Raw genomic sequence first — 23,415 nt, forward strand, 5'->3', positions numbered from 1 at the left:
CATGTACAGAAGTTTCACTAATGATTATTTGGAGCCAATTCATTAATTTTGAAACTATATAACCAAGGAGGTTAAACTAATATTCTCCATACAAAACATCATATGCCATCAGTAAGTGTTAAACTCTATCAATACCAGCATCAAAGAGCTTCAAGCAGAAAGAATTACCATAGCATTTTCGACTGTGTCCGTTTTCATTTTGTATACTTAATGGAAGTTAACAAATACAACACTGTAGTTAGAGAATTTATTCTTACTGAGTGCTTGGCAAACTGACATGTACTTGTTTTGTTTGGGCTTGCAAACTCATCTGCAGTAGTAGCAATACTATTTTTATCAAGATTTCATGGGTATTTCAAGAGCATAAAGAAAGAAGCGCATACATTGAATATTTTCAGTATATTCTATGGAATGAGTCAGGACGAATGTCAGCAAGAAACTACTCACATCAATAAAAAAATAAGCATCATGAAATATTATTCTGTATTACTGAATTGATAGTAAACAAAATTATTCTACATCTGTTAAATCATACTGTTCAGTCATTGTAACATTAATAGAAATCAATGTATCCTTTTAAAATCATCATTTTATTTAATACAAATGTGTTTTCCTGTAATTTATAAACATGATTTTCATGTTTTCCATCTGAAATTAGTTAACATCATCAAACTATAAAAAGCATTTTTCAGTATTTTAAATAAAGTACAGTTTGGAGATGATGGTGATAAAATTTGGGAAACATAATATGGGCAAATGTAACAAAAAAAACTTGCATCTTCAGTGGAAAAACCCACCAGACAGCAGTTTGAAAAAACAATTGGAGCTTACAAAATGTCAACTGGATTTAAATCAATGAACCATTTCACATGGCCCATTTCTGCTAGATTTTTCTTTACATGATTTTGGCCGTGTTATGTGCCCATGATCATGTCAAGAAGGAACCATGTAAATGGTTCATTTTGTAGTGATTTTCACAGCTGCAGGAACTATGCTAGTTCACATCTCTAGGCAATGTGGCAGGAAACCCATGAAGTGATGTCCCATGCTTTTTTTGTTATTTCATTTTAAAGTGAAAAGCAACTACAGGCACATCCCAAACTGAATCTGGCCACAGCATCACAGAATGATGCTTAATACCCACCCACTCAGGTGCGTTTTCTAAAACTAAATTCCTGCCATACTTTTTTATCCCATGGGAAAGAAACATACAGGTACTATGTGGTTACCTGTCTATTTCTCTGCACTGGACAAATACTAACTTTAGAGGAGTAATTTGGGAACGTGGTGGAGACGGACTTAACTTTCTTGAGCCCTGTAGTTGCTACCACCACCACAGAAGTTGTAATCATGGATCTCCTGATGTCTTCTGCTTATCTGGCACATAGTATCCTGCTCCACATAACTACATCACTGGAGACAGTTTGCATGAATGAAATGACAAAAATGACCATGTGAACCACACATTCTTCAGTATACACACCTATGATTTGAAATTTCACTGCATGAATATATAGCTTTGTATAATAAATTTAAATCTTTTAGGCTATTTCCATTTTCCGTTGGCAGGTTTTAAGGAATCTTTAAAGTTGGCTGAAATCATTATCTGTTTCGCACATACTTTTCCATCTTTGCAGTTCTCCAGAATCGTTAGTATTCCATATTTTAACAAAGGTCATCAGCCTTTTTCTAAAAGCAAACAAACACCAAGTTCAGTGTTAGAACTTCATTAAATGCTCAGTTCATTAGTATTTAAATATCTCAGTAAAGAAGAATTAGATAAAGAAGAATGACAAGACCGATTTTTCTAACTAGACAAAGCATTATGAATGCATTTACATTTGATGTCACAATGGTGGTGTGGAAAGAAAAGAACATGGGGGAAATCCACTAGAATACTTTAACTGAAATGAAAGCTATGTTAAAAACACGTATCTGTATTTTTTACTGCAGAAAGTATTATTACTAAAAGTGAAAGCATAATCCAGCCTGTCCCATACATGTGTGCCAATGTGGAATCCCCCACACCAGACAAATATTTATTTTAACCTCACTTCCTACTATTGTGTGAAATGATGTCTTTAGGTCTAAATGTTCACTTTTTGTTTCGAATTTTCACACATAAGATACTAGAATATCTAATTCCTACAATAAAAAAATAAAGTGCAATATGCTACCCTGGGGTTATTCAGAAGACAAAAGCAAATTTTTGAAAACATTATGGTAGGAGATGCCAATATTTTTGGATGCATGGACACATTTGCAAACTGAACAAACTGCTGTTGGCCCACAACCAAGCACACACTGCGACCCATTGTACTGGCTAGAAAGCATGCTTCTTTTAAGTCGTCATTTCAGCAAAAAGAGGGGGCCATGTGGGCAATCGGGAAGGCATTTGCGGGAGTACATATGTGCCCATAAGCACCCAACTGGCAACCCCTGCATTAGGGCCATAAAAATTGTGATTCTAAATTTTCTACCCCATTCAAGTTTGCAAATGGTAAACATTTTAATCTTCTTTTTTTTAGTGAAATATTACCAAAACTATCAAGTTATTTAGGGTGTCAAGAAAGCATTGACCAAATTTAAATAGTGTTTCAAATGTATGAAAGAACGAATGAAGCATGTGTTTAACAGTTCCATCTTGCCCTAGCCCTTTAAAGCAGTAATGAACAGTTGGGACCTTTTTTAAGGTGCACTAGTAATTTATTTTTCATTACTTTTTAGAAGTCTTCTAGGAGCACACACCTTGATTGTTTGCAAACATTTACAGGGAGGTTATACCACATCACTGTTTAATGAACAAGATCTGGAAGAGTCCTCAGTCCCAGAAATATTTCATTTACATTTCTGAATCCTCAATCCAAAATATAAATATTATATTTAAAGTCAGACTTCCATATTACACCCCTATAGCTGTTTGAGTCATGTGCTAAAGGGCTGAAAAAGTGACATGTTGACATGGATAGCATGGACCCTGAGGCATGCCGTGACTGGTTTTGGTTGTATCAGGTCATTTTTGCTACATCAGGCCATTATAATTAATGAGCAGTCATCACAATTGTTAAAGAAAAAGACACAGTTCCCTAAAGAAGTTTTTTCATTAATAAAATTCATGTTTTGCTCCTTAGGACTGTAGGTTGTAATGACGTTAATGTAATTAAACATTTAGGCACCTCTTGAAAATCTTTTAAATCTACTTCTTATGGCTCTCCCACATGATATATATGAAAGTTTTATTACTAAGATATCAATCAATCCATTCTCTAACCTTTTCATATTCTCTAATCTCTCTAGTTCTTTTGATTTGCGAGCTGCCTTTTTAAGAATTTCATCAGGAACATCTGCTAGTTTAGCAACGTTTAGCCCATAACTCTTTGTGGCAACTCCCCTTGTTATTTGATAAAGGAAAGTGACAAATTCAGGGTTTTCTTCACCTTCAGATCCTAGGAAAACAAAAAAACAAAAACAAACATTTGTATGAAGATGTCATAATTGAGTTCAATATGGTTTATATTTTATTCATCTCAATAACCTGGAAATCTTATTTCCAGTCAACCACCACACTGCGCCAGCTTTTCAATCGTTCTAGTCACATTCGCTGGATGACCTTTCACAGCCTAACCAACCCCACATGGTTGTGGTGAGGATAATATATATAGTGAGAGAGAGAGAGAATTTTTTTAATATATCATACCCCTTTCTTGTTCACGATCCTCTTCATTCACCAGAAAAGCCATATGGTAATTCCCAACTTGTCTCAGGTAGGCCCTTTCTAATTCACACACTGGAGGATAATGGGTGACAAACAGTGTCAATGAACCAACCTAGAGAAATAAAATATATTAAGGCTTTAAAATATGCATACTTCCTATTTAGAGAAGGTGAAGGAGCGGAAGAGGCAACTGGGTTCAGTCCTAGTCATTTGACTGAATCAGCCCTAGTTGTCTTGACAGGTGGTCTTTATCAAGAATGGGACAAGGGGTGTGAACCCTGCTCCTTCTCAATCGCTCTGTGGCTTTTGTTACTGCTGACAATTGTATCCTGGACCAGTTCCATGGAATCTGTTTCAAGGGAAAGTGCACTAAGATAATCATCTGGGGACAAATCATTTTCACAGCTTAAAGCCGGCATCCCCAAACTGCGGCCCTCCAGATGTTTTGGCCTACAACTCCCATGATTCCTAGCTAGCAGGACCAGTGGTCGGGGAAGATGGGAATTGTAGTCCAAAACATCTGGAGAGCCGTAGTTTGGGGATGCCCGGCTTAAAGCTTTCCAAACTTTTAATGTTGGTGACACATGTTGTAGACATGCATCATTTCGCAACACATTAATTCAGTTTTACTAGGAAACCAGAGGTTAAACTAACCCCTTTCCAGCCCCAGGGGATAATGGGGAGCGTTCACACTACACACTAACGTGTCACGACACACAGTTTGAAAAGATCATTCAAAGGGACAAATAATGCACTTACATCTCTAATAAAGTATTCCAGGGTAGCATAAGCAATTGCAATTCCATCATGTGTGCTAGTTCCTCTCCCCAGTTCATCCAAAATTACTAGTGAATTAGAAGTTGCTTTAGTAATTATATCAGCTGTTTCTGTCAGTTCTTCCATAAATGTGCTTTGACCTTTGAATATGTTGTCTGTGGCACCCATTCTGCAAAATAAAACAAAATTGATCAATATTATTAGAAAATAATACAAATTAGAAAACTAGGAAGCACACACTATTCAGTTTTTTTAAATAAGAAAATGCAAAAAGGATGAGTAAAAATCATCTGAACTTCTTTTACGTAATTTTGCTGCATCTGCTGTACATAAGAATAATATCTGGTTACTGAAGTACACAAAAAAGAACTCCAAAATATAAAAGTGTTTATTAATTTCAATGGGTCTACTCTGAGTAAAATTTAGTTGAATATCATCCCATGGTCTTCAAATATTTATTGCAAGAAAACAAGATGTATGCTGTCTTCCTGCAATTAATTTTAATATTTTATTTTATATTTTTGCAAACAACCTGGAAGTTTTCTTACAATCATATAAATTTTGTTAAATAAATACTTTTTTGAGCCAGGATAAGTTTTGACAAACTTTTCGTACTGAAGGTTTAAAATATTTAGTTATGCTTGATACTTCACTGGAAACTATATGAACATCTAGACAACAATACAGATGTATACTGCCGTATGTGTTGCACCCTAACCATTTGTTAAACTAATTACAGTACATTCATGGAAAGTTTTTTCCCAGGACTTCCTTAGCAGAAGTGGCCTTTATCTTTTAGCTATTTTCAGGAGCAGCTGTAAAAACAAATCTCTTTTGTCCATGATAAATAGCAATTCTACTCTCTCTGGTCCAACAGTGATAAGTGGTACAAATGATACACAAAAACCATTAGATAAGAAATGAACTTGCTTTTGGCATCTATTGTATATAACACCAAGGTACAATATTATTTAGAATAAATACATTTAATCCTCATCAAAAATGTAAAAAGGAAACTATTAAGCCATCCACTAATGTTACTCTTATTACTTGCTCTGTGTTTAAAAGCATTAAAAAACTCAGCACTTGAAAATAACTTTGCTGGCAAAGGTACTTCAGAAATGATGCATGTGTTAGTTCACTGCTGCTAAGACAAAACCAATTTTCCACCACCACAAGGCACAGGAAGTCAATCCCCAGCAAATTCCAGGCATGTCTTCAGTTAGGATGCTACTCAACTACAACAAATTTGTTAGTACTTCATAGTTTTTCTTTTAGTTAATTCCAAAGAAGTAAAAAAAGTAGAATTTTCTAGTATTAATTTACTTCAAAATAATGTATGTTTTCCTAGATTATGGTTGTTCTTCCAGGTCTCTAGTCAATAATTAGTGATAAATGTAGCAGATGAGGTCCCTTGTCACCCAAATTATTATAATTATTCATCTCTCCCCACTCTTACGCATGCAGCAATACAGTTGCACATTGCAAATTGTGCAAAGAGATCCAATGTAATTACTTATTTCAAGTGTTGATAAGAGACTCATCTGCACAGAGCAAATTCTATCTGGAAACAATTCAATAACTCCTGAGCCAACTAAATCACATTCCAGAGAATAAAGCATTTTGTACAATTCTCAAACTTTAAATTCAATAGACAATTTAAAAAATCAAACACATTCTTTCAGATTTTTTTATTTGAACATATCAGACATAAAAATGTGTTTTGTTTTTATTAAGGTTACAAAAGAGATATATCACTGCTTCCAGAATGTTTTTGATCCTATTAGATGATGTGCAACAGGGGCAGCATTGTTTAATTGACTTCTACATTTAGATTAGATAGCCTGTACAAGATAATACACTCAACAGACACATCAAAGCACAAAGGGGGAAAATGATTACTTGCTATAACCCTAAATTATTAATATGAATTTTCTATGAGAGCAACTTCATAAACTGAAACTCTGAAAACAAACAACATTTAAGGAAATCCTAGTGGCAAAGCAAATTGCTACATCATACAGCAGGGAATGTAAGCAGGTCTGCATTGCTTAGCACACTGGTCATGAGAGAACCCGCATACTCCTTAAGATCATTACAGACAGAAATGTCATGTAATTAAAACATCCTGGAATCTGATGAGGTGGGCAGTTGTGTCAAGTACATCACTTTAGCTGTCACTGTTAAATTAATTTCTAACAATGAATTAAGTTGGCTGCAAGCTGATTTTCCACATTATTACAAAGTAATACACATTATTACAAAGTAAGTAAATAAACGTGTTCCCTAAGTAGGTAGAGGATATACAGCCCAACTTATATGTGGAATCTGAGCCTTTAAGCATAACCCTTCATATTTCCAAACTTTTCCAGTGACCTTGAGAGCTAGAAACTTGCTCTTCTTTTCAAGAATGAAGCTATACACTGAGCCAATCAGCACACACAAATGATATTTTAAAAGAAATATCTTATGAAGTGAAATTATAATTTACATGATTACTTATCTTTAAAACATGAAGCTTTGACATCTCACCTAGTAAATATACCAGTCACAATACCGATTCTTGCTTCCTCAGCTGGTACATAGGAACCAATTTGTGCCATGACTGTGATCAATGCAACCTGCTTTATATAAGAGCTCTTTCCACCCATGTTAGGGCCGGTAATTATCATTACCCTTTGACCGTCTTCCTGGAGAAAGGAAAACTATCATTAAAATACTTTTCAGAATCAGGTAATTTAACAGTTCCAGGACTGCCACCTCTGGACCAACGTCAAGGGTAGACCCACCCAGAGCACACTACAGTAATCCAACCTTGACGTTCCAATGCATGGACAACTGTGGTCAAGCTACCCCTGGCATCCCCATTCCACATATCCCAGATACATATTGAAGACATAAAGACACTCCACACAAGATCAGCTGTTCAGTCATAATAATGTAGTACCAATAGGTCTTCTGGCAATCAATGTCAAAAGATAGCAAACTGGGAGAGACATACATATTATGGCATAAAAATATCAGGCACAACCCACACCTCAGCTGCCACCTGAGACTAAAATGACTTCCTCCTCTCCACCCAGGAAGGGTTCAGTTCCATGCTAAGTTGGATTCTCACTGTAGGGACATGATGCAACTTATCTCTCACATCACTGCAGGCCACTTCCAGTTTCTCACACTGTAAATGGTCAACTCTAGAGAACTGTGCACAGTATTCCAAATGCAGCCACACCAAAATTTGTATAATGGCATTTTGATATTGGCAGCTTTACTGTATTTTTAATTCCTTTCCCAATGATCCCTAGCATGAAATTTGCTTTATTCATAGCTGCCACACACTGGCATTCATTGAGCTATCCACTATCTGCTTTTTCAATAGGTTTCAATTATACAGAATTTCACCAACACACGTGGTGCCTCAGAACATAACCCCTGCATAAGCAGCGGGCTGCCTGTAGCCCAGTTATTCCTACTCTCTGCTTCCTGCTACTTAACCAATTCCTGGCCCACAGGAGGACCCCTCCTCTTATTCCATGACAATTAAGCTTGCTTGGCAGTCTTTCGTAAGGTACCCTGTCAAAAGCTTTTTGAAAGTTCAGGTATAGTATGAACATAAGAAACCACATTCAGGGTCTTTTTAGTCTACTGGGGGGGGGGCTAATCCACACCAAAAACATGGTGTCATGATACATTTTGATTCCCTATATACCATACTTACTGATAAATGTGTATCATTTGGAACATACTGCTCTTGCTCTCCCAATAACACATCAATCACAGGGTGCTTCCCATTTTTTATCATTATCTCTGACCTTCCATCTTTTATGACAGGTCTGAAAAGAAAATTATGTTACAGCATGTTAGATGGAGTTCAAGGTGAGGCATCTGAAACAAGACTCTTGATTTTTTTGAAACTGAATCGATCAGGCCACAATCTACAGGAAATGTAATTCAATCTATCCTAGCTAGGAACTACACTGTCTAATCTTTTGAAGCATTACTATGTGTCCTCAAATATGACAAACATATGTTTGACAGTACTCGTTTTGTAGTCTGGTAAAAAAATCAACAAAGCTAACCTTAATATTCTACCATTGTTTAGACAGTGATTACCTGCAGTAGTCTCCTTGTTTGGCAACCTCAACCAGGGAAAAGATACAGTCCACGGTTGCTAGGTGACCCACAGCTTTAGATATTGTGTAGTAATGGTCGTTAAAATCACTATACAGAGGTAAAGGGGGGGAGAACGACATGAATAAAACATTAATATGAATAAAATGTTGAACTCTGTGGCAGCATATATAAAGTTCCTATATAAAGGTTTGGACCATCACCTTTTTTGGTAAAAACTGAAAATAAAAAAGAGGTGATCATATATGTGCAGTGGGTGTCAGCAAAAAATGGCTGCCATGGGCAGAGGAAAAAAGGTGCTGGTACTCTGTACGAAGAAGTGCTCATGTGTGTGTGTCTCTGTCTGTGCCTGCCTGTCTGCCTGTCTGCCTGTGTCACACACACACAGAGAGAGGGGGGGAGAGGGGGAGGGAGGGGGAGAGAGAGAGAGAGAGAGAGAGAGAGAGAGAGAGAGAGAGAGAGAGAGAGAGAGAGAGAGAGAACATCCTAGTTGGGACTATTCTTTAAAGAACAAACAAAACTAAATTAGACCATCTGGAAAGGGTATATTAACAGTGCAATGAGGACTTTGAAAAGATGTAGAATTTATTTCATTAAAATAAGTATTTCCTTTCCTTTTATGAATTACTAGCTGACCCGGCCACGCGTTGCTGTGGTTCTTTCCTGTGATCCCCCACCCCACCCTGTCCCGATCCATGACGTATCCTGCCCCTCCTCCCTCCACCCCGGCTCATCCCTGTGTTTCGGTAGGATACCCTTCCCTCTGTTGTCCCTGGGGAGTGTTGGACCCTCCCCCCTGTATCTCCATACCTTGGCCCCCAGCCTTGGAGAAGGAGCTGTCAGTTTCTGGGTTCCATTTCCCAGTATTTACTTTTGTCTGAGCCCTCTGTTGTCCCCTCCCCCCTGTATCTTCATATATTGGCCCCTGCACACGCATCGTGAACATTTCTATCGGGGGTGATGATGCGCCCTGGGACCCAGAGAACTACTTAAAGAATCCCAACCCGGGGGGGGGGGGTGTCAAATAGTGAAGCCCCATAGCCCTGTAGCAACAGACAGGCCCAGACAGAAGGAGGGGGGTCATATGGGCCACTTGGCGCGGGCCTCCGACTCTAAAGGGGGCCTCAGTCAGCATATTCACAATCATTAAAATGAAAAAAGTAACAAAAGGGTTAAAAACAGGGCCACATTATCTACCTGGAACGGGCCCTGCAGGGGCCTGGCAACAGAAGGCGCATTCTGAAGCACCCGAGTTGTTCAGTTCCATAAAAAACCCAGGAAGTGGCAAGGGGAAGGTAGGGAATTGTAAATGGGGTGGGGGGTGGCCACTGCAAATATCTGGGGAGAGAAAGTGCGGAGGTGGGGTTTGTGGGTGTGGCACATTGTTGTGGCTAATTCCTGTGACTGCCCCCACGTGTCCCGATACATGATCTATTCAGTTTGTCTTCCCCCCCCCTCCATGACCGGCATATCTCATGACGTTTTAAAGGATGGTATTTATTTTTGTATTATGGATTTGGGGGGGGGGAGTGGTGCTAAATTGTAAAGTAAAAACCCCTTGCCGTGCAGGATCCTACATAAATCAAAGGCCGTGCTGCGGTCTCTGCCACCCTGGTGGTTTTTTTGGGGGGGGGTAGTGGTGCTAAATGATAAAGTAAAAACCCCTTGCCCCAAGTGTGTTGCTGTGGGTTATCCCCCCCGGGGGCCTGTCAGGGGCCTACATAAAACAGAGGCCATGCTGCGGCCTGTGATAATGGCCGACTTGGTGGTTTCAGTTGCTTGGTTGATGATGTCATTTGGTTTGTGGGTGTGGCTTAGATTTCACCGGAAGGGAGGGGGTGGAGGAGGGTATAACGCCACTTGAGGGCGCTGTTTGACTTGGTGGAAATCCAGGTCTGTACCTGCCCAGGTGTGTAGCCTGGATCGTTGTGTCAAAATTTCAGGACGATCGGTCAAGCGGTTATGGAGAAAAGTGGAGAACGCAGTTTCACGATTTTTACATTTTTATATATATAGACTACGGCAAGACATTAGTGATATCAGGTGACACATTCTTCTGTAGCATGTCAAGCCAAGTGATTGGTGGTAGACGCTATACACAAACTAAAAGTAACAACAGGCCCTGCCTGCAGACTTACATCCTAAAGATTGCCTAAACTTTCCATTTGTTAGGCAAGAAAGCAGGAGTAGGAATACCTGGCAAAAGCAGTGGCTGAGCCAGGGCTGTGTGGGTGCACCAGTGGAGCCAATCCTGCACTCTTGCCAGTACACCCACACAGCCCTAGCTTAGCTGCAGCCTTGACACACACACCTTGCCCAATCCAGGTAAGCAGGAGCAACACTGCAGTTGGAATGGTACCACCTCACCATACCAGTGCCTCATGCTTCTTCTCTAACAGACTCTGTACCATTGCAGACTTTGTGCAAGAGCAAAACCTACCTCATATTGATCTGCAGCACTCTGTGCTAAGGTAGAGCTGTGTTACCCAGCTCTTCTGGCAACTCCTCTCTGCCATTAGGGAGGAAGAATATGTTAAGTGTTACAGTACCAGCAATGCAGGAGTGATGGTCCTGAGGCATAGCTGCTGTTTTTCTTAAACTGTTGTAGAAGTTGTCTGGGTACAACATTGCCATTGGTGGAAAGAGGTGAACAGTCTGTCACTATAATTAATTTCTTAATTACATTCTAAAAGTCTTTTGCTAGAGAAATGTCACATTCTTAAGCTGAAAGTTCTTTTGACTTTGCTATTGTGTTGTTCACTGATCACTGCAGATGGTGACAGCAGTCACGAAATTAAAAGACGCCTGCTTCTTGGGAGAAAAGCAATGACAAACCTAGACAGCATCTTAAAAAGCAGAGACATCACCTTGCCGACAAAGGTCCGTATAGTTAAAGCTATGGTTTTCCCAGTAGTGATGTATGGAAGTGAGAGCTGGACCATAAAGAAGGCTGATCGCTGAAGAATTGATGCTTTTGAATTATGGTGCTGGAGGAGACTCTTGAGAGTCCCATGGACTGCTAGAAGATCAAACCTATCCATTCTTAAGGAAATCAGCCCTGAGTGCTCCCTGGAAGGACAGATCGTGAAGCTGAGGCTCCAATACTTTGGCCATCTCATGAGAAGAGAATAATCCTTGGAAAAGACCCTGATGTTGGGAAAGATTGAGGGCACTAGGAGAAGGGGACGTCAGAGGACAAGATGGTTGGACAGTGTTCTCGAAGCTATGAACATGAGTTTGACCAAGCTGCGGGAGGCGGTGCAAGACAGGAGTGCCTGGCGTGCTGTGGCCCATGGGGTCACGAAGAGTCGGACACGACTAAACGACTAAACAACAACAACAACAACAACAATTGTGTTGTTCATCAGGAGGCAAAGAGGGACAACTGCTCTTGGCCTTACAATTAGTGCCCATGGCCAACAGTGCCACTGCCCCCCATCTGCCTGGAAAGGCTCTCCATCTCTGCCCGTTCTAAAGCAAAGCAGGAAGTGGGGAGGTGGAAGGCTTTGCCAGCACTACCACTGCAACAGCAACAACAAGAGAAAAGAATGTAAAGGGGTAGGGGGAGATCACCTCTGCTAAAGTAGTGGCAAACCCTCTCCACTATCAGCAAAAAGTAAGCTGGGGAGAGGAAGAGATCCCCCACTACTATGAAGAAGAACGACAGCAGAGACAAGAAGAACGTGAAGGGGGACACATAGTGTGATTTGCCCTGGATCCTGGACTCCTTAGGGAGAGTCCTATTTTGGTGTAATTCTGTTGATTATCTTAGGATACTAGAGTGTACTGCTATAACTAGAGGCACACTGGCATCTATTTCAGGTGGATCATCTGGAGAAGGGCTGTAGCTCACACATACAGAAGTTTCCAGGTTCAAACTCCATCATCTACCTGAAATTCTAGAGGGGTGATACGTCAGTCAATGTAGACAATACTAGGCTAGATGAACCAATGCTCTGACATATAAGGCAGCTTCTGGTGTTCCTATGACCAATTAGGCTACCCTTTACTTACTTTATAAAAACTGTAAAATGTGATGGAAGTACTCAAATAGGTCATGGCAGTTCTAAAGTACTGCCTTTATTTTAAATATAACCACCTTTCGAAGTTCAGGCAAGCCTATAAGCAAGGCAAACTACACATCAGACGCTTCTATAATAATAATAATATGAAATATAAGCTTTATACTGTAGTTATATTTTGTAACATATTTTATAATCTTATTTCAACAGAAAAAACTGAATTTGTAAACTCACTCTAAAAAGCGTAGCCATTCAGCACTGCAGTCAAGGACTAGCTGCTCACGTAGCTGATTCAAATGTCTGTAATTTTCTACAATAAAAGGAGTGTGGAAGCGGCTGACTGCTTTTGTGCTATAAGAGAAAACCAAATAGGAAATCAAGGTTACTAAGCAATCAGTCATGCAGCAATATGTAAAAATCAGACCAGTTCTTTTTTTAGGACCAGTACACAAATTAAAAAATTTCTGCACAGAGGTAAAGAAAGAAAGAAAGAGTGATCCATACTATCTGAAGGGGAAATGTTCTTGACGAAGCAGCTGCTGCTCATATCTGCTCAAATACTTTACTTGCAGTAAACATACCATTGTGCATCAAACAACAACAAAAAACCACACTTTTACTTCATGGAGGTTCCCTTCATATGGTCGAAATGTAACGTGAGAAGCAGTCACAATTCCCTATTGTGAAACACAATGTAATTGTACATTAACAGTTTTCAGGAAAGCAGGATAAAAAGAAATGAAGAGGAATGCGTATTGAAGGCTGCATGGAGAGAGATGCTGGACAAAGATGTAGCATTGGTCCATCTTGTTTACCTACCTGGTTAGGCATATGTAGAATCTCTTACATAAGAGCTTATTAAAAGCATTTCACTCATTCTACAATATTTAGAATGACCAAATATTAGATTATCGCTTTTTCAGTGATCACCAAAATTTTCAAGTTTTCATTTGGGTGGTTGTTGCTTTTTAAGTCCTTGAAAAAAAGTGAACCTCTCCCCCCCAATCTTCACATTTTTACATGGAAGTAATTCCAAGTTCTGTAGTGTGTAAGCCCAAGTAAATGTAGCCTTGGGTCCTCAGATTGGGCACTGCTGAGAGTACCATATACTCCCCAGGGGTGCATTTAGCATGTATTAGAATCTGGGCTTTTCCAGTCCTCTGGAATCAGTTATCGCCTGAATTTAGACAACTGCCTAGTCTCTTGATATTTAGGCAACTACTGAAAACATTTTTGCTTCAGAAGTGTGACTCAGTAATTTTATGGCCTCTTAATTGTACAAATAGTACAATCTCAAATTCTAAATAAACTATAAAATGTACATTTTATGTTGTAAAAGCAGTTAAACAAGCTTAGTTTTGCTAAGAAAGTAAGTGCTGCATATGTTTCAATACTTCCCAAAAAAGAAAGGATAATCATTCTTCAACTATTTCTCTATTTCTTGTTGCTTTTAAAAAACTGCTTTTTCAAAAACAAAATGAAAAAGGAGCAGCTGTTCCAGTTCAGTTGCACAGATCTGTATGTAATGTTTAGTGAGGCCCTTCAGACATCTCAAGTATTTCTAAACTAACAACTTAAACCTTTATCTACCTGTTTTTAGGCCAAAGATAGTGTCTCTCGCTGCAATTTAGATAGCTTGCATTTACTTTTATTTCCACAGATTCTCTAATCCAAGTTACAGTTCTATTTGAGAAAAATAATAATTATGCTACCGCTAAAAACTGTTCTTATGTATTAGATTTTGAATCAGTATGAGGGAAATGAGTTCCTACTCATTCCCCCCCCCCCGAAAAAATGCTCCAATCTGTGTCCTAGCAAGTTGACATGTAACAGAACACACAACATAGAATCTTAGAATAGAATTCTAGAGTTGGAAGAGACCCTGAGGATCATCTAGTCCAACCCCCTGCAACGCAAGAATATGCAGCTGTCCCATACGGGGATCAAACCTGCAACCTTGGTCTTATCAGCACCACACTCTAACCAACTGAGCTGTCTTTCTACAGCACTAAAATCTAACTGACACAGAAAGTAACTAGGTAGTGATTTCCTATTTCTTGTGACAAGGCACCCAGGCCTTGAATACTCAATGCAGATATTCACATTGCTGGCATGTTATGAACCTGAGACAGCTCCCTCCCTGCCCCCATTATTTAATTGTGACATGTATACCCTGCTCTTACATGGGCAGCAGTTTCTCATCCAGACTACACTTGTTTATCTTCACTAAAATTACAGCATTTGGTGTTCCCAGACAATTCACCAGGCTCCTTCTGAAAGAGTTCTTTATATCTGCTTACACTTACATATATGCTTCTGAAACACAAAACCAGCAAACACAAGACACTGAAACAAAACGGGAAGATTGCCCAATGCATGCAGCACATGGATCAAGAACCTTTTTGTTTTTCATGATAGTTTCTTGATTAGTACTCATCATTTTGATGAGCTTTTGATATGAGCACATGCTGCTAGATTCATTTTTTTTTAAAAAAATAAAATATTTAATTACTTCTATGCTGAGACCTTTAGAGAAATCAAAATTATTTAGAAATAGGCTTCTACTGCTCACTGTGTAAAACACATATTCCTTCCCTTCTTTGGTAACCCTGATTAAGCAAAGAAGTCCAATGACATTAGTAAACAAAGCCCTTGTGATCTAGCATAACATTTCAAGAATAAAATTCCAGAGGATAGTTTGACTGGGTGAAATACCTCAGGCTTTAATTCAGTCCTAGATTAAATTACTAGCCAGAAGAATAGGTATCATGTATGTTATAATATTTACCTTTTGCTTTAACATCAGATCCATTTCAGCTTACAAAGTTTAACTTGTTATGAGATGTACATATTATTTTTAAAGGGAAAATATTTAAGTAGTAATAAAAGATTTTAATTCCTCGCTGTGAATTAGTGTGAGCAAAGTCACACTAAAGTCAATGGGATGTACCTGCACATAACAGATGACAGGACTGCATTCTCAATATAAAAAATAGAAGGAAGCAGGAAATCAGTTTATCGACCTCAAACTTTATGTTACATTATGAACATCCACACATTATAAATGGAAGCTCCACGAAAGTAGAAAAATGTATTAACTAAGATTATATATAAATGATGAGAACACAGCTGTCCAAATAAATGTCAGATTCTTTTGATGAGAAAATAGCCCTGAATTTAGTAAGGAATCTGACTACATTATGTGACTGAGTAAAGTACTGCAGACATACATGGAATTCCTGCACCTAAAGATATATTACTGGTAGGCCTGACTACAGCTTTTGAGCGGTCCTTAACAGACTCCCCATGGCTCCTGCATCTTACACCCTTCCTCATGGCAGCACTCCACTATAGTGCTGACTGGGCCACAAACCAAGCATGGCAGGGGGCTGACAACTGTCTCACCACTTCCCTGTGATGCAGTGCTTACTGGGCAGAGAAGAGATTTTCCTGATGGTGGTGATCCTGTAACGGGCTGCTGCCACCAAGTAAGCCAGCAGGCAAGCAGGAATGAGGCTGACTCACAGTGACCACAAGTGAAGTGACCACCGCCAGGCAAACCAAGAAGTTAGCTTGAAGTGGTGACTGGCCGCTGCTGGGGACCTCTGTGTCCATAGGACCAGGTAAAGCAACATCCCTGGTGGGCTGTACTGGCATGTGTAGAAACCTGGAAATGCCCCCTTTGCCATGTGCTGATGCCAAGACTGATTACTGTACCTAAGAGTATTAGATACTGATTTATAGTTTGCAAAGTTATATTTAAAAACATTCATCCAACTCCGCCATGCAGAACTTTAAGGTGCTTTCATGCAAATTATCTGCATCATTAACATATATAAAATTAATGGTAATCATATTGCGAATTACATTATCTTTACATACCTGCTAACTTTAATCCAATCATATGGTACAGAAGATAAAAGTGAATTCTTGACTTCAATCTGAAACTAAAATATCTCTGCATTACTATTATTGTTATCATTGTTATTATTTATTCCATTCTATCCCACCCTTCATCAATTTACAATCCATGGGCTCCTGGGAGGAAAAGCGAAATACAAACATATAATGCATTCACATAAAGAAAAATTAAATTCTACAAACCCTCTTGTTTGAACTACAACTTTCCACAGTCCTAATATTTTACAGCAAAATACCAAAATCTTGCCACTGAGATTATTGCACCCATCAATAGATGGCCCAACAAATTGTTATGTAAAGTATCCTAGTCAAGTTTCTTCCCATGATACCTCGTTACTACTTATGTTATAGTTTAACTTACCTGTTTTAATGTCAGGTTGTATAGCTAAAAGTGTATTTATTTATTGGATTTATAGCCCACCCTTCCTTCCAAAGGAGCCCAGGGCACCAAAGTGGGTATCAACTGTTACCTACTTTTTAAAATGATTCTCAATGCAAAAACCAGAGGCTGAGCTTATATCTATCTCACTTGTTATTTGCTTACCCTTGAAAAAAAGCTTTATCAACAGAAGATAATCTCTTTATATATGACTTTATCTAATATCTCGGATTAGAATGACAGTAGCAGGAAAAATGATTTTGAGTTAATGTAGCTCTATTGGTTGCAAGTCGGCCCATTGGTTGGAAAACAGGTGTCCGGCTCAGAAATGGAGCTAGGAAAATCAATTTGGCAAAGTGATATGCCAATTCAATATTATCTATAATTTGGCATTTGGTAGTCATCATACAAATCACACATCTTTTGTCAAATTGACAAAAAAAGGATTGTGTATCAACTATTTAGCTGCTGTGCTTCTATCTGCATTCCATTCAAAACATTTAAGCAGCATAAACAGTGGTACGGATTAACCTTTCTACTAGCAAGAAATCGAAAAGATCTTTCACAAAAAATGCACTTCATTTCGTTTAATAGCATATCAATACAACATCAGGGAAAAACACTTCGAAGCTGTTTAGCTTGCAGAAGCATTATTTATTCTGATAGCATATAACCTGCCTACCTAAAGATGAGTAAGAGGATCATTTTCTCACTTTTGAAGATGGGTTGGCAGTCTTACCCTTGTTTTGTCTTTTTATTGTCTCCGAATCCTTTATTCAACAAAACTTTAAACTTTATTATATTGTATGGGCTCACTAATTAACCAATTCAGTTGCACTATAATTTATTATCATCTGTGCTCAAGCAAGCTTTAATTGGGTAATCAATATGCTACTCTTACATTGGTCTAATGAATTTCTCTTGAAGAAGCAAACAAGATTCTTGGAGAATACCCTCTCAACCATTATCTGGGAAAGTTGGTAACAGCTACATGGCAGAGATTGGCTGGATTTGTCAGATCACTGGACAATATTGTTGGAGGGGAGTATACTTTCTGACTGAAAGGAGGCAGCAGTAATATCCCAATTTAATATAAACTGGTCTCTCTACTTGTGGGTAATCTGCCTCTTCATGCAGTGCTTGGGAGGCCCTTTTGATTAACCCAGGTCAATGGGAACAAATGCAAATTCCCCAGCAGCTTAGGTGGTTCTAGTCTTTAAAGCTTTGCCTGCTGACAAATGAACACTTGAACAACAAAATATGACCAATGAAACACATAAAATGCTGGCAAAGGCAACAAGAAAAAATATGAAGCTTATATTTAACTTACTGCTTGTCCTGACACTGTCACATAATCCTTAGAGGGACAATTTAGCATTCTTCGTATATCCTGAAGGTGTAACTGGATCTGATAGTGCACTTCCTGAATCTCATCCTTCCTCTTTCTTATTAAGGGAAATTCTTCAAGATCCTTGAACAGTTGGGTTTTGTCTCCACTTCTAAGTATACAGAATCCAACATTTAAGATAGACCCCCCCAAAAAAGTACACACATTCCTTAATACTAACAAAAAAGTATTTATATTCATAACAATAATAATATTATGTTACCAAATATGTGTAATACTAACACACACGTTAGTAAAAAAAAAGAAACTCCATTACCTTTCAGATTAAGAACAATATTTTAAGTGCATAAATAAACCAAACTAAAGAAATAAACAATTTTGTTTCACTTGCAGGGATTGTAGTCAAAGTAACTTTAGGACATTTCAAAGCAATGCTGTAAACTGGGATATATAGCATTTGATGTACAGAATGTAATAATAAATAGAAACCAATTACGGTAGCATAACTATTGTTCCGTGCTACAGGAACTTATGGTGAAGATTAAGAAATCTTATTAAGAAACACTCAAGGAAACTAAGTGCTCAAGGTTAAAAATGAATGGACAGCTTAGAAACTGAACAATCTTTCAGTTCAGCAGAATTTATTCTATACAGTATTCACTTTCCATACTAACTGCACATTAAGTGTCTGTGGTAGGTGGCTACTGTCAAAACTAGTGCGTTCAAAGACCTTTGCCTGAGGGTAAGTCATGGGGCAACAGGGTAGCAGTAGTGGTGTCCAGGTAGCATGGCCAGCTCAGAGGATTACAAGACCTTTGTAAGAGCCATTCGTTAATATTACATAAGGATATTGTACCATGCTTATATAACAATTAAGGCTGCAATCCTAACCTGGAAATAAGCCCAATTGAATTCAGTCCAGCTTATTTTTGAGTAAACATGGAAAGATTGTGCTGTTACTTACTTTGCTGCTGCTTCATTAAGCATGCTTATATACTTCTTTGTTGAACAAAGCAATTCTGGAATTTCCAAAAGACTCTTCTGTAATAAAGGTGTTTGAACCTGAGTACGTATAGCTGGAACCAGTGCTGTGATTGCTGTTTCCAACCGAGAGAGTGTGCTGACTACCAGATAGAACTCTTGAATGGAACACTGAAATTAGAAACAATTGTAACTTCAAGGCTAATATTTTTAAAAATTAATGTTCCTTAGTTTCCTCCCAATTTTGGACATTCATTGAAATTATACTTGCTGCTGGTATCACAATGCGAAGGGAACTTTCATATTTGGGATGAAGAAGAAGAAGAAGAGTTTGGATTTGATATCCCGCTTTATCACTACCCTAAGGAGTCTCAAAGCGGCTAACATTCTCCTCTCCCTTCCTCCCGCACAACAAACGCTCTGTGAGGTGAGTGAGGCTGAGAGACTCCAAAGAAGTGTGACTAGCCCAAGGTCACCCAGCAGCAGCTGTATGTGGAGGAATGGAGACACGAACCCGGTTCCCCAGATTACGCGTCTACCGCTCTTAACCACTACACCACACTGGCTCTCAAATTGCAATCAAATTGGTGCCGTTTTAATAATGTTTAAATTAGAATATCAATAATAATTTAATTTATATTTTAATGCATAGCCTGAAACTGTAGGCCTACTACCCTACAGCATTATGAGGCAACTTACTCAGCAAAGACTGAAGGAAATCCATATTTTGCATTAATCACATGAACAAAATACTTTTCTCAAGACACTGCTAATATTGAAAATGATTTAACCCTCCACTTAATGGTGGAATTCAAACATACTGCAGGGGGGGGGGTAATGAAAACCTTGGGTCAGTCAGCCGTATCAGCCACGGTGAAGTGTGAATTACCATGCAGTTTCAGGGTCATCTTGTCTGAATTAAATGAAAACAGATGTTGTGTACTCCTTCACCCCAATGACTTGTTTGTAGCTTCTTTTTTACTGGAAAAGGGAGGGTCTCAATAAAGGCATTTTTTTTTACTTGCAGGTAGTATTATGCTTAGTAACTTTCACCAGGTATTTTATTCCAGGTATATATTTGAACCTGGGACTAGATTTACAGTGTTAATTTTTCTACTAATGTAGGGTTAAATTATCTCCTTCCTTTCAATGTATGAATCTTAAACCTAAATTTCAAGAAAAAAATGCCTTTTGAAAACCATATTTTAATATAATAGAATATAGTATTAATCATTTGTAGCTCACTTTTTTATTTTTTACCTTTTTGTGATAAATACTACAGAGTCCTCGTTCAACATCTGGCATCTTATATAGAAGGTGCTTTATTTGGCCAAAGACACTCGATTCTGATAGGAGAACCTCAGACACAGCATCAAGTCGAGAATTAATTTCACTGTTAAAAAAGGATTAAAGTTTACTACAGATTGAATGTTCTCTACAGTATAAGAATTTCAGGATCTCTGTCTGGATCTCTTAAGTGGGCTGGGTAGATAGAAGGCAAACTTACATTAAGCGGCAAGTTTCTTAAAAGATCTTTACCACCACCATCAGAAAACAGTTTACATTGAAAAGATTTAACCCAGAGTAGCCTTTGCTTATTCTGTGGATTTATATTCCCCACTGGGCACAGCACAGACACTCTTCCTTATTTAACTAGGGGCTGTACCACTGCTTATTCTGCCTGCCAACACCCCTGCAATTCCCCTAGAGAATTGCATTAAACCCCTAGAGCTTCCCGTTAAAATAACATGCAACTATTAAGCTTGCATTTCACTTTCCCAACCCCATTTCTGAAGCCGCTTCTCTCTTCTAGTCTGCAATCCCCCTTTGTGCCCATTTCCATCTTCACCCCCATGTCCATGCCTCCTCCTCCTTTTGTGCACCCTCCCTGCGCACACCCACCACCCACCCACACTGGTAGCCTACTGCATCTTTCTCCTCCATCACATTGCATCCATGAAGCATTGTTTTCACCTTCTGCCCAATTCTTAAGCGGCCATCCCTTCCTGTTCTTCAGATTCTTTCATGGCCCTGCTTTCATCTTTAACCCCAACCCCATACCTCCTTCTCCTTTTTTGCAACCTCCCTTGCACACCCATTTGCACCTTCACACTCTTTTCTCAACTCTCCTTTGCACATGTTGTTGTTGCTTAGTCGTGTCCGACTCTTCGTGACCCCATGGACCAGAGCACGCCAGGCACTCCTGTCTTCCACTGCCTCCTGCATTTTGGTCAGACTCATGGTGGTAGCTTTGAGAACACTGTCCAACCATCTCATCCTCTGTCGTCCCCTTCTCCTAGTGCCCTCAATCTTCCCCAACATCAGGGAAAGAAAGAGGGTGCACACAGAGCACCCCTATTTCCATGCAATGCCCTGTCTTCTATTCTGCAGCTCCCTTTGCGTGCACACATGCCATGATGATATAAGTTACTTTAAGATGAATAGACTCTGAAGAGCAATCCTGCCAGTTATCTTGTTTAGTTAGAGAACTTTTCAGTTGGTGAGTGTTATACTTTATTAACAAGCAAACACCCATATATGCACATCTTCTAAATTCCCACACTGAATCTGGAACCTCATGTTGAAGACAACACATGATACCAGAAGTGAAACATACTGTAGCACAGTATTATGGAATATCTGAGGGCTCCACATCCTTTATTTCTCACACATGAGGCAGCTGGGGAATGGAAGAGGGTGGAGATTAAAACAGTCTCTCCTTCCCCCCTGCCCTATTCTTCTCTTCAGGGATGTAGAGACACTCAAGAGTTTTTTTAAAAACAAACCAATTTTAACAAGAAGAAATAGCAGAGATGGGTACAATGCAGCAGCTAACACCTTTTCCCACTCCCTTATTGGGGTACTCAGACTTTGTTTTTAAACAGTCATTTCCCCAACCCCCAGAGTCACCCCTGCTCGCTCCACTGAAAGCTCTGTCATGTTTAAAATTGCCACTTTCCCCTTCAGATTTACTCCACTCCTGCTCTATTCAAACCTCTGTTGTTGTTTAAAACTATGTACCATTTTCCTCTGTGTCTTCATCCCTGCTTTACTAAAATCTGTGCTGCTATGTTTTCCTCTTTATCTCTCCCCCCACCCTTATTCAAATTTCTGGCACTCTTTTATGCCAACACTTTTCCCCTCTCATTTTTTCTCCCTTCTTGCTCCCATGTCAAGCTGATTATACTAATCTGTCTGGATAAACCAGCAATCAGGGGCTAGCTTAGTACCAGTCTAGAAATTAGGAGAGCCAATTCAACATACAAGACACACACATGCCTCTCTAAATTGAAGGATCTAACATTACATTTATGGATAGCATGCCACCTGAGCTAGCCTTTTCAAAAAGCTATGACTGTTATGATTCAAATGGAGGACCATTCTCTGAGTCAAAAGGCTTCAAACATTTTTTTCCTAGTTTTTGTATGGGTATTTAAAAGAGAACATAAATACATCTAAAACTATATATCACATTGGGATAACTATATATCACATTGGGACTGGAAAAACATGTTTATGAACTCTATTTATGAATACATAATATACCAACATGAACCAGTAAGTGTAAACATACTACGACACAGGAAAGATGAAACACTACCCTCAAAAGGTTAATCTGCACTTTAAATCATTTTCACATATGGCTATGCTACTATAGCTCCAGTAATCTAACACAAAAGAAGCATGCATACACTTTGCCTGCTGTAATCCTCAATATTTAAAAAGTGGGTCAAGAGAACATCATCCAATATCAAGTGACCTATTTTATTTCACCTCACTACGTTTTTTAAACACTTTCCCAAGAATAATAAAATATAAGACTCCATAGAGGATTATGTATGGGATAAATATGCCACTGTAAAAGGGCCATTTAAAACATTTTTGCTTCTACTACAATCTGTTGTAAATACAGTACAACAAATATTATGAGAAACTAAATATTCAGATTGTATTATCTGACTTTTAGTTTTTATATCTATACTAGGACTTGCATCATGTATATTGTCAACATTTTATGCAAACACAAATTGTGCTACAAGATTATTTAGATTTATAGTAATTGAGATAGATGGATCAAACTTTCTATATACTTTTAGCATAAAAGCCGCAACAGTCTTTTTTCTGTCAGGAAGCCCCTGAG

General features: G+C 38.7%; 1 protein-coding gene across 1 annotated transcript in view; it reads right to left on the reverse strand.

Annotated features, from left to right (window-relative positions):
* Positions 1–233: 233 nt before the first annotated feature.
* Positions 234–23,415, reverse strand: part of MSH3 (mutS homolog 3) — a 53,007-nt gene continuing 29,825 nt past the window's right edge. The window contains exons 13-24 of the mRNA XM_088653272.1: positions 20,535–20,667; positions 19,258–19,445; positions 18,276–18,444; positions 16,528–16,592; positions 12,880–12,996; positions 8,606–8,713; positions 8,211–8,325; positions 7,025–7,182; positions 4,475–4,661; positions 3,698–3,827; positions 3,272–3,446; positions 234–1,689 (exon numbers count right to left, since the gene is read on the reverse strand). Of these exons, the coding sequence (XP_088509398.1) occupies positions 1,584–1,689; positions 3,272–3,446; positions 3,698–3,827; positions 4,475–4,661; positions 7,025–7,182; positions 8,211–8,325; positions 8,606–8,713; positions 12,880–12,996; positions 16,528–16,592; positions 18,276–18,444; positions 19,258–19,445; positions 20,535–20,667 (1,651 nt within the window). The 3' untranslated portion in view covers positions 234–1,583. The remainder of the gene's footprint in view (positions 1,690–3,271; positions 3,447–3,697; positions 3,828–4,474; positions 4,662–7,024; positions 7,183–8,210; positions 8,326–8,605; positions 8,714–12,879; positions 12,997–16,527; positions 16,593–18,275; positions 18,445–19,257; positions 19,446–20,534; positions 20,668–23,415) is intronic.

The sequence above is a fragment of the Zootoca vivipara genome, chromosome 10 (assembly GCF_965207765.1).
Source record: "Zootoca vivipara chromosome 10, rZooViv2.hap1.1, whole genome shotgun sequence".
Lineage (NCBI taxonomy): Eukaryota > Metazoa > Chordata > Lepidosauria > Squamata > Lacertidae > Zootoca > Zootoca vivipara.